Source organism: Leuciscus leuciscus, assembly GCF_965113295.1.
Source record: "Leuciscus leuciscus genome assembly, chromosome: 1".
NCBI classification, from domain to species: domain Eukaryota; kingdom Metazoa; phylum Chordata; class Actinopteri; order Cypriniformes; family Leuciscidae; genus Leuciscus; species Leuciscus leuciscus.
The window spans coordinates 3,854,224-3,866,591 of NC_138725.1; the positions used below are offsets into that span (position 1 = coordinate 3,854,224).

Genomic DNA, 12,368 nt, shown 5'->3' on the forward strand with positions numbered 1-12,368 from the left:
CAATCGCGCCTTATAATTTAGCCTCAATTATCACCCCGCAAGAACAATTACAGTGCTTTACAACTATAGAACAAAAAGAGTTAAATAAACTTATCACTTCATCTAAAACAACAACATGTTTATTAGATCCTATACCAACTAAACTACTGAAAGAAGTGTTACCTATAGTGGAAGAGCCTCTCCTCAATATTATTAACTCATCTTTATCTTTAGGTTATGTTCCAAGAACATTTAAACTGGCAGTTATAAAACCTCTCATTAAGAAACCACAATTAGATCCACATAATCTAGCAAATTATAGACCCATTTCAAATCTACCTTTTATGTCTAAAATACTAGAAAAAGTTGTGTCCGCTCAACTAGGCTCTTTCTTGCAAGAAAATGACATCTATGAAAAGTTTCAGTCTGGATTTAGGCCACACCATAGCACTGAAACTGCGCTCGTTAAAATCACAAATGATTTACTTTTAGCTTCTGACCAAGGCTGTTTCTCAATATTAGTTTTACTTGATCTTAGTGCTGCGTTTGATACTATAGATCAGGGTTCACCAATCTCGGTCCTGGAGGGCCGCTGTCCTGCAGAGTTTAGCTCCAACCAGCTCCAACACACCTGTTTGAAAGTTTCTAGTATGCCTAATGAGACCTTGATTAGCTGGTTCAGGTGTGTTTAATTGGAGTTGGAGCTAAACTCTGCAGGACAGCGGCCCTCCAGGACCGAGATTGGTGAACCCTGCTATAGATCATACAATACTCTTAGATCGACTACAAAATTATACTGGTGTTCAAGGACAAGCATTAAGCTGGTTTAGATCGTATTTATCTGACCGCTACCATTTTGTCTATTTAAATGGAGAAAAATCAATCATAACTCCAGTAAACTATGGAGTGCCGCAGGGATCTGTGTTAGGCCCTCTATTATTCTCAATATATATGCTGCCACTTGGAAATATTATAAGGAAACATGGAATTAGTTTCCATTGTTATGCTGATGACACTCAAATCTATATTTCATCACGGCCAGATGAAAACGCTAAATTATCCAAATTGACAGAGTGTGTTAAAGATCTAAAAGATTGGATGACGTGCAATTTTCTTTTATTAAATTCAGACAAGACAGAGGTACTAATCATCGGTTCAAAAAACCGCCCACAAAACCTCTCACAATATAACTTTAACATAGTAGGATGTCCTGTTACTTCATCCTCTACAGTAAAAGACCTGGGTGTTATATTAGACTGCAACCTGTCTTTTGAAAATCATATTTCATATGTTACAAGAACAGCCTTTTTCCACCTTAGAAACATTGCTAAGCTACGTAATATGCTATCTGTTTCTGATGCAGAAAAGTTAGTTCATGCATTCATGACCTCGAGACTAGATTACTGTAATGCTTTGTTGGCCGGTTGTCCTGCGTCCTCATTAAACAAGCTACAGTTAGTCCAAAATGCAGCCGCTAGAGTTCTTACTAGATCAAGAAAATATGATCATATAACACCAATTTTATCATCACTACATTGGTTACCTATAAAGTTCCGTATTAATTACAAGGTATTGCTACTGACTTATAAAGCCCTAAACGGCTTAGCTCCAGTCTATTTAACCGATCTTCTATCACCCTATAATCCATCGCGCTCATTAAGATCACTAAATTCGAGGCTTTTGGTCATACCTAGGATATCCAGATCCACCAAAGGAGGGAGAGCATTTTCACATTTAGCTCCAAAACTCTGGAATAGCCTTCCTGATACTGTTCGTTGCTCAGACTCGCTCTCCCAGTTTAAAACTAGATTAAAGACGCATCTCTTCAGCCAAGCATTCATATAATTCTTTTAATCTGACAGGTAAATCTGACCTCTAGTTCATAAACGCCAGAGGAGAACTGGCCCCCGACTGAGCCTGGGTTCTCCCAAGGTTTTTTTTTTTTTCTCCATTAGGTCACCTGATGGAGTTTTTCGGTTCCTTGCCACTGTTGCCTTTGGCTTGCTCAGTTGGGGATATTTGGGGATATTTAATTTAATTAATCAATCAACGATACTATTGATCAGCATTACCAAACGTGGACGTTCCACTAGAAACAAACATTGATGTATTGTTTTAATTTATTACTGTGAAGCTGCTTTGATACAACCTATGTTGTGAAAAGCGCTATATAAATAAACTTGACTTGACTTGACTTGACTTGACTATGCATGCAAAAGCATGGGAAGCGATTCCGGGCGTGTCAGAATGGGTGCTGAATACTGTTAAGCAGGGCTATTCACTACAGTTCGCTCGCCGGCCCCCGCGCTTTCGAGCACGGACCGAGACGAGAGTGAATCTGGAAGTTGCACACCTACTTCGAGCAGAAATAGCAAAGCTGCTGTGCAAGGGGGCGATAGAACCGGTACATCCTTCTCTGAGCGAGTCAGGCTTTTACAGTCGTTACTTCCTCGTACCCAAGAAGGACGGAGCTCTCAGACCTATCTTAGATCTGAGATATTTGAACAAAGCTCTCATGAGACGGCCATTCAAAATGCTCACAACCAGACAAATCCTCGCGCAAATTCACCCGAGGGACTGGTTTAGATTCAGATTATACTCCGTCACAGGCCATTCTCGAGATTCGCCTTCGACGGTCAGGTATTTCAATACACCGTCCTGCCATTCGGCCTGTCTTTAGCACCCCGTACATTCACAAAGTGCATGGACGCGGCCCTCCCTCCCCTGAGAAGTCAGGGTACCAAATCTTGGACTATTTGGACGATTGGCTGATTTTGGCACAGTCAGAGAGAGAACTCAAATCTTACAGAACAGTGCTTCTCAGCCATCTGGAAAGCCTGGGTCTCACGGTCAACTGGACCAAGAGCTCACTGGAGCTCCAAGAGCTCACAAAAGAGTCAACCTCTTTTCTGGGAATAGAGCTGGACTCTGTGGTTATGACGGCCCACTTGTCGACACAGCGCACGCGTTGTGTTCGGCACCTGGCGGCGTCTTTCCAGCGTTGTTCCTCTGAAAAGATTTCAGAGAATGCTGGGCTATATGGCGACAGCTGCAGCAGTGCTCGGGCTGGGTCTACTGCGTACTGTCTATGAACGAGTGCCTCACCGAGCCTGGGCTGCCGGCGGCTCAGGAATCAGAGTGACTCAGAACTGCGTTTCAGCTCTGCAGCCCTGGATAGCAGCTGAATGGTACCAGTTGGGAGTGACAATGGGAGTTGTCTCGTACCAAAAGCTGATCTCGACGGACGCCTCTAACCTCGGTTGGGGCGCTCTTGTCGAGGGCAGACCGGCTTATGGCCTCTGGTCAGACCGGGAGAAAAGCCTTCACATAAACTGTCTAGAGATGATAGCGGTCGAGAATGCCCTGAAGCACTTCCTCCCACACCTGCGGGGCCACCACGTACTGGTTCGCACGGACAACATGTCCGTGGTGTCCTACGTTAATCACCAGGGCGGTGTCAGATCCAGGAACCTCTGCAAACTGACAGAACGCCTTCTCGTGTGGGCCCATCACTCGTTGCGCTCGCTGAGAGCCTCGCATATACCGGGCCATAGGAAAGTCGGCCCAGACAGACTGTCCAGGGACAACATTCCCCCGGGAAAATGGTCCTCAAGAGGATCAGGGAAACGCGCCACTCAGTGCTCCTCATAGCCCCGTGATGGGAGAACCAAACCTGGTTCCCAGAGCTGGTGAGGCTGTTGCACGTAGCCACATGGCCGATCCCGGTGAGGAGAGATCTTCTCTCTCAAGCCGGTGGATCAATTTGGCATCACCATCCAGAGCGCTGGTCTCTGCATGCGTGGATAATCAACAGATACCCGTTGCTTTGCCAAAAGGGGTCGTGAACACGATCACACAGTCTAGATTACAAGAAGACTCTACACGTCTAAATGGTCAGTGTTCTCCAAATGGTGCGCTACAAAGAGCCTGGATCCACGCACGTGTGGGGTTTCGTGGGTGCTTTCCTTCCTTCAAGAGCTGTTGGACAAGGGCAGGTCCCCTTCCACGCTCAAAGTTTATTTTGCGGCTATTACAGCGTTCGCTGAGCCGACGTGCAGCCGTGCGATAGGAAGGAACGAGCTCATCATCCGCTTCCTTAGAGGAGCCAGGAGGATGAATACCCCGCGGCCCCCTTTTTGGGATCTTATTTGGTTTCTATTTGGGATCTTTCTTTGGTCCTGGAGGCCCTAACAATCAAACAGCCATTCTTTTTTAAATCTCCTCATTCTTGTGCAAGGTTGCTCAGAATGATGGGCCCTGATAAGCTCCTAATAGGGCCATTAGGGAGGGTCTTTGTCTTTCTAAGGTGCGAAAACATACATAGTAATGAGGTGATCACTCCTCTCCGCATAAAGCTTTTTGACACAAAACACGTCGTAAAATTTTTAAATCAATATATTGTCTTATCTGAATGAGCAGTCAGGATGATTTTCACATAGTTTTAGAGCAAACATTCTAGGCTACGTGATACAATTTTCAAAAGTCTTGTGAAGAAATAATCAGTATGGGTTTCATGACCTTATTTCAGTGACAATTTTTTTTTGTATTTTCACAAACCACGCATAAACGTCATTATCTCAAAACTACAAACTTTTACACACATGCTGCTGATATATTATTGTAGCAGAGTTTGTGCTGAATACAGTGTAATCAGACTTAAGCCATGAAAATGTCACAAGTAACAGAAATAAGCACAAATGTCAAAGCATGTCAGAACACCTCCAGGGCCCAGAAAACACCTCAGACCCCAAAGGGTTAAATACGATCTGGAGTTCGAGCCTTCTGACACCCCAAAGCGAAACGCGCACGTGACTGGAGAGACAGTGAGGCTTTGTTTGTCATCGATCACGTGACTCTAGTAAACCAATACACACCCCGATACGGGGCTTCACTAGAAATTGTTTCGCTTGTGTGATACGCGCATCGAAGCTTCAGTGTCATATGTAACATCACTACTGTCACTCTGTTAACTGATTTCTTTGTTTGCCAGACATGTGCCATGAGCCATGTGGGAAGATTGTTTGTCTGAACTGTTTTAAAGCCTGTTCAGTTTAAGTGATTATAAGTGTATTATTAGTATAAGTGATTAGTAAATTTATATTTCCTTTGTTGATTTGTAGAATTGTTCAACTTGTGTTAGTTGACCATTGTCATTATTTTTTTGTTATTCCTTTCTGTAGAACACAGACAATGCATTGAACCAAGGTCAAACTTCATGATAAAATAAAATAAAACCATTGTTGTTGCAACAAACCTTGCCTTCTCCTTTTGTCATTCATCACTCCATATCCTCTGACGTCTTCTGACCGAGACTCTGTTTGCTCACCAAACCCTCACTCCACCTGAACCATTCCCATTACCCTAGTTTCTTCAGTCTGTATGGAGGAGTGGGCAAAAATCCCTTCTGCAGTGTGTGCAAATCTGGTCAAGAACTACAGGAAACGTATGATCTCTGTAATTGCAAACAAAGGTTTCTGTACCAAATATTAAGTTCTGCTTTTCTGATGTATCAAATACTTATGTCATGCAATAAAATGCAAATTAATTACTTAAAAATCATACAATGTGTTTTTCTGGATTTTTGTTTTAGATTCCGTCACTCACAATTGAAGAGTATACCTATGATAAAAATTACAGACTTCTACATGCTTTGTAACCTGCAAAATTGGCAGTGTATCAAATACTTGTTCTCCCCACTGTATATAGAAAATAAATATTTGTGTGTGCTGTAAAGTGGTTAAAAAGATGAAATCGGAATCGGCTAAAATCTGTATCGGCAGGTCAAACTCAATGAAAACTCGGAATCGGCCTAGAAAATTGTAATCAGTGCATCTCTATAATCTTTCTGATTGGCTGGTATCAAACATTATCACATAATCTGGGGCCTGTTTCAGAAAGGAGGTTCAACCAACTCTGAGTTAAAACCTGAACTCTGAGTTGACTTACCCTGAGATGGGAAACTCTGAAGTTACAGAACAGCTGAAATGAGTTAGTTCAATCAACTCTGAGTTAACCTATTCTGAGTTAAGCGCGTGCACCACAACTATAAAAAGCCATTATCAATGGAGCGCAGATATTATGAGTCACCATGGCAACAGCGCCAGACAAAAAGAGGTCTTCATATTTCTCACCAGTACGAACATTATTACTGTAATTTTACAGTATTAGAACATTAATACTGTAATTTAATTAAAGGGATTACTCTGAATTCTTCTGTAATTTAAAGTAAAATCTGATGTAATTGCATTAGACTATAGAACAATTCTGTAGCCTATATTTAACATACATTTTTAGAAGGTATATTTTTAATGTAACCTTCTCCCTCTACACACTTCACGTCAATTCAAGAATAATTCATGCAATTGTATATTGTTTATTTGAAAGCATTAAAAGTGCAGTTTCTTGTCTCTCCTTGTATTGTTCAAGTGGTCGAGGTTGACATGGGATTTAGTAAATAGTAATAAGTAGACCAATGCTTTCTAAAGATAGCCATTATTACATTAATCTAATTACACTGTTGAAGATGTCATTTGTAGTTAGCAATACAAGTAACTTACCCAACTGTTATAATATCAGAGGTGAAACTGGAAGAACATTGTTATTCAACCTAATTTTAATTTTCATGTAGGGGCAATCCTGCTGGCATTAAAAGAACATGGCAGCAGCTGAAAATTAAATATAAAAACATAATTCAATCAAGTAAGGCTTGAGCATTTCATGGGTGTAGGTTACCTGACTTTACATTTGACATAACTAACTAAATAGCATCTAGTGCAGCAGCATTTCCGGCTGAGGGAATTCCTGGAGGGACTTCAGAGCCAGTCACTCCCGAAGATCCAAGGGCCTCATAAAATGTAAGAGGTTTACATAGGTGTTCTTTTTTTATATAGGCTATTTTTGATATTTTAATTTATTTTACTTTGGGTTGGGTTTTTTGTTGGTCCCAACAGATTCTGATGGTAATATCTGTCTTTTGGAGCCTCCTGTCCCAACAGAACCCCAGGCAGTTGTAAGTCGCCTACTCAATACACCATTATGACAAATAGTGTTATAAAGTGCACTCAACCAAATGCTCATCTTCACATGACAATGAGGATAAAGAGTTTCTGCTGCCACAGAGAGGCCTATCTGTAGGCCTCTACAGAAATAATGTTAATATTATGTGTCTACACATCAAACAATCTACACATTCAGATTTCTTCACATTTTTATGTGGAGTAGCCTATCTAAGTTTAAATCTAAGTATAACCCCCTCCCCCTCCTAATGTTAGAACTACATTATGCAACTCTAATCTACTACTGTATTTTCAGTTGCCAGTTAAGGAGTTATATAGACTTCATCTTATTAAAAAAAAAAAATAGAAAAAAACAGCAGTAAAAATAGCAATATTTCATTTATTAATAAAAGATTAATTTTATTAATAAAAATGTACTGAAAGAATGAATGAGGTGTTCTAACACCGCTTCCTCTTTAAAAAAGGGGAGGAGACCGAAAGAAACTCTGGGTTTACCGAATAAAACCTGCTCCTGACCAGGTTAGGTTCACAGAGTAAGTTACCATGGTAACTGACTCTGAGTATGTGTTACCTCTCTTTCAGAAACGGGCTTGACTTACTCTGCTTTCTCAGGTTTGACATACCTCCCATTCTGAAACAGAAAACTCAGAGTTTCCCTCATTTCAGGGTCAACATACTCAGAGTTTTCACTTAACCTCCTTTCTGAAACAGGCCCCAGATGTTCACCTAGATGTTTTAGTTATTTCTACATTTGCCGTATAGTATTGTCGATGGGTTCAATAACACATCCTGCAAAAGGGGGGCAAATTTATAAACAACTTCAAAATGGATTTTAATGGTGACTGAATGCGGTTCAAATAAGCTGTTTTCACACAGAGTTGGTAAAGGATGACTTGTAAGGTTTTTCTCCAGTGTGGATCCTCTCATGTCTTTTCAGATGTGCTGACAGACTGAATCTCTTGTCACAGTGTGAACACTTGTAAGGTTTTTCTCCAGTGTGAATTCTCTGGTGCCGTTTTAAACAGTCCGCTGTAGTAAAAGTCTTCTCGCACTCAAAGCACATGTACTCTCTCACACCAGTGTGAGTTTTCTCATGTCTATGTAAATTGTGCAGCAGTGAAAAACTCTTTCCACACACAGAACATGAATGTGGCTTCTCCTTCGTATGAACTGCCAGGTGTTTCTTCAGATTTGATGCACAAAGAAATGTTTTGCCACATTGATTACATGTGAACGGCTTCTCTCCGGTGTGGATCATCATGTGTTCTTTAAGGTGTGATGATTGACTGAAACTCTTCCCGCACTTATCACATGAGAACGGCTTCTCTCCAGTGTGGATCTTCATGTGAACATCAAGAGAATGTTTGTATGCGAAATTGTTCCCACATTGATGGCATACATGCGGCTTCTCTCCAGTGTGAACTCTCATGTGTAGCTTCAGGTCACTTTTAAAAGCAAAACTCTTTCCACACTGATCACATGTGTGCGGCTTCTCTCCAGTGTGGATCATCTCATGTGTTTTCAGATTTGTTGAGTGACTGAATCTCTTGTCACAGTGTGAACACTTGTAAGGTTTTTCTCCAGTGTGAATTCTCTGGTGCTGTTTTAAATTGTACGCTGTAGTAAAAGTCTTCTCACACTCAAAGCACATGTACTCTCTCACACCAGTGTGAGTTTTCTCATGTCCATGTAAATATTTCAGCAGTGAAAAACTCTTTCCACACACAGAACATGAATGCGGCTTCTCCTTCGTATGAACTGCCAGGTGTGTCTTCAGGTGTGATGCACAGAGAAATGTTTTGCTGCATTGATCACATGTGAACGTCTTATCTCCGGTGTGGATTCTCATGTGAACAATAAGGGATGATGATTGACTGAAACTCTTCCCGCACTGATCACATGAGAACGGCTTCTCTCCAGTGTGGATCCTCATGTGTCGATTACGATTTGTTATGTGTGTGAAATGCTTTCCACATTGATCACATGAGAATGGCTTCTCTCCAGTGTGGATCCTCATGTGAATCTCAAGACTTTGTTTGCTTGAGAAACTGTTTCCACACTGAGTGCAGGTGAAAGATTTCTTGGCTCTTCTTTTCTTTAAAAATGTCTTTTTAGTCTTTGAGGGACTTTGAGGTTGGACATGATGTTCCTCCTTCACTTCACTCAGTTCTTCACTCTCCTCCTTCACTTCACTCAGTTCTTCACTCTCCTCCTCCACTTCACTCAGTTCTTCACTCTCCTCCTCCACTTCACTCAGTTCTTCACTCTCCTCCTTCACTTCCATCAGGTCTGACATGAAAGAAACAAATATTACATTTAATTTTCAGTACATCAAAATAATTCAAAGAGAGAAATATAAAGTGAATGGACATGAAAGTGAGCCCTGATGTAATAGTAGAAAGTAGACAACTGTTATAAATGATTGTGATAATTTGATGCCTTTTTATAAATGTAATTATTATGATAAAATTATCATTAAATTGATTATATGTCCTTGAAACTTTCCATGAATGAGGTCAATTTATCTTCCAATTATAATTTTTAAAACATTATAGGCACGAATCCCATGTTTCTTTAGCAAGAACTATTAAATGTATTTGATCAATGACAATTATCTAACATGATATTAACATTAAAATATACAAAACTGCCATGTTTTGACACCAACTTTGAGATTGATATTTATTTTACTAAAAACCTTTTAATTATTAATGGCCGTTCACACTAGACTTTTCCTTAATAGACTTCCATTCATGCGCATGTGAAAGTGGGACACCAGAAACACAAGCTCAAGTGAATTACCCTGTGAGAAATAACAGAAGCGTTTAGCATTCAAGTGGAGTGGATTGTTTATTGTTTAAATTTTGAATGATTATTATTTGTTATACGTCATATATATATATGTTTGTAAAAAAGCTGCCGCAGAATGTGACGTCATTTCACGGCCGGTGCATCGTCTGTAGAAATATCACATGCTCAAAGTGTAGAGTGGCCGCGGCTTTAACTATTTTTAAATTAACATTTTTTTATTATCTTTATCTGTGTCCTACATGTTTCACTCAACCCTGTTACTCCTGACATGATTTTCCTCCTTTTAAAAACAGAGCATTTCTTAAAACTGTGACACCCAGGAAGTGAAATCATCTGGGCTCTTTCTACTGCATGATGGGAAGACAAGAAAATAATCTCAATCCATTGTCTCAGTTTTTACACAAACTGTAGCACTGATTGTATTCATCAACCCTGTTATCAAAGTTACTGTAAGAAGACTCTATAACTATGAATAACTTGTAAGATATTTGACAAATACAACTTTATCAGTAACTTGGTGTTTACTGACTATTCTTAAAAAAAAATTAATTTTGTAAACTGTTGAAAATGACTACAATTCTGGTAGCGTTGTTGCAAATTGGAAACCAGATATAAAATAAAATAAATATAAAATAAAACAATTAAAATAGTATTTAGCCTGATCTGATGTTGACAATCAATATAAAAATGTCTCAAATCTCCCTTTACTGTCCATTTGTTGAAGAAAACCCAGAACATTCTGTACCATTTCATAGTTTAACTGTTTATCTAAATGTGATGAAGTGCTTGAATGTTTCTAACATGAATGCATGAAGAATAAACACCAACCTCTTTGTTCTTCAGGATCTTCAGTGAGTTTCATTCTGCAGGGTTCTGGATCACTCATGTTCTCACTGTCCTCTTTAATAAACTCAGTCTTTACAGATTTCAGCTCTTCCTGATGCTCTGATGCTCGTCTTCACTCGTAGCTGATAGGAATTTACAGCATTTATTGCTGAATTACTGTGGGAGGAGCTTCACTGATGATGTGATTGCAGTGGGAGGAGCTTCACCGATGATGTGCAGGAGTGGAAAAAAAAAGATATTTTGTGGAAAAAAAAGATATTTTGTGAAAAAAAAAAGATATTTTGTGGAAAAAAAAGATATTCTTATTAAATAACATTTGAAAAACCTGTATAAACGAAACACCAAATAACAACATTACCTATGCAAATTATTAACAATATACCGAATTAAAATACATAAATAGCCAAAGCTAAAGGCTAACATTTCTGTTCCCTTTTTCCGAGGGAACTCGCGCTGCATCGATGACGCTTTGGGAACGCCCCCACGTGATTACGTCTGAAGCACATATGTCAACTAGTCCAATGGAAATAATGAACGTCACGGACGGGTGACGTCATGACCAGGAAAGGATAAAAAGCACATCCGGTGCAACCGGCGCTATCTTTTGTGCCTCAGCAAAGCACTCTGTGTCAAAACTGTCTATTATATTTATTGTTTGTCTGTCACATCATTATCTAAAGTATGGCAAAACAGTTATTCAAGTCATGTGCTTCTCCTTGCCCTCGTTTCCTTACGGGTGGGGATACACACGATTTTTGTGTAATCTGTTTGGGAGTGGAGCATGCTATGTCAGCCTTTGAGGGAGCTGACTGTCAGTATTGTGAGCATGCTCCGCTCCCGCCCCGCATGCTCCGCTCCCGCCTGTCATTATTTGATGAAAGTGGCCAGGCTCGCAAACCTCAGGGTGCAGGACCCGCTGCTGCTGAGGCAGCACGGAGATTGCATACCTGGGGTTCGCAAATGGATCTCTCGGCGGGGTTGGAGACCAGGTGCATACATATTCAGACATAAGGGGACTGAGAGAACATGGTTATGGGTTGATGCCCCGGGCTGAGCAGAAGCTCGTGAGCTATCTGTCTCCTGGTTAAGCATCGTCCCTGAAGGCTCCCGTGCTGCCCACTAAACCTTTAAAAACTACATCTAATTTACTGGGCAAAGCTTATACTGCAGCAGGTCAAGCCAGAGCCTGTCTTCACACTATGGCAGTGCTTCAGGCTTATCAGGCAGACCTGTTGGGGGATCTGGATAATAGTGAGGGAGTGGGTCCGACGAAATTCGAGAACTTCGTCGGGCCACAGATCTGTCTCTCAGGGCTACGAAGGAGATCGCTCATGGGTGGTCTATGACAGCTCTTGTAGCTACTGAGACACCTCTGGTTAAATCTCCTAGTTCTCCTCCTAAAGGAAGATGCTCCTATTTCTCCTTCTGGTCTCTCTGACAACTCAGTCAACACGGTTGTTGAAGATTTGAAGACACCAAAAAAAAACAATCAGAGGCTTTCAAGAAATTTCTCCCTCGCCGGGTCCAGCCCCCTGGGGATGCTGGGCGTAAGCATCCCTAGCCGAGATCCTCATATCGTGCACAACAAAAAGAGAGTCATGGCGGCCGAGCCGACACTCTTAGCCGAAGTCTTCTAAGCCAAAGCCGGATTTGAGGACCGTTCTTATGGCTAAGAAGGCTTCGGCTCAGAAGCGGTCCTGACGCCACGTGCTTTAG

The 12,368-nt window shown here is 40.9% G+C and overlaps 1 protein-coding gene across 1 annotated transcript; it reads right to left on the reverse strand.

Moving 5' to 3' along the window:
* Positions 1-5,603: 5,603 nt before the first annotated feature.
* Positions 5,604-10,852, reverse strand: LOC309480070 (uncharacterized protein). The gene is made up of 2 exons (XM_082144424.1): positions 10,635-10,852; positions 5,604-9,284 (listed from the first exon to the last, which is right to left on the reverse strand). The coding sequence occupies exons 1-2, from the start codon at positions 10,690-10,692 to the stop codon at positions 7,864-7,866; spliced, it is 1,479 nt and encodes a 492-aa protein (XP_082000550.1). The 5' UTR covers positions 10,693-10,852; the 3' UTR covers positions 5,604-7,863.
* Positions 10,853-12,368: the final 1,516 nt, after the last annotated feature.

Coding starts and splice junctions, on each gene's coding strand:
- LOC309480070 (XM_082144424.1), bottom strand. CDS start 10,692: ATGAGTGATCCAGAACCCTGCAGAATGAAACTCACTGAAGATCCTGAA. Junction 9,285..10,634: donor AGATCCTGAAGAACAAAGAG/GTTGGTGTTTAT, acceptor CTTTCATGTCAG/ACCTGATGGAAGTGAAGGAG.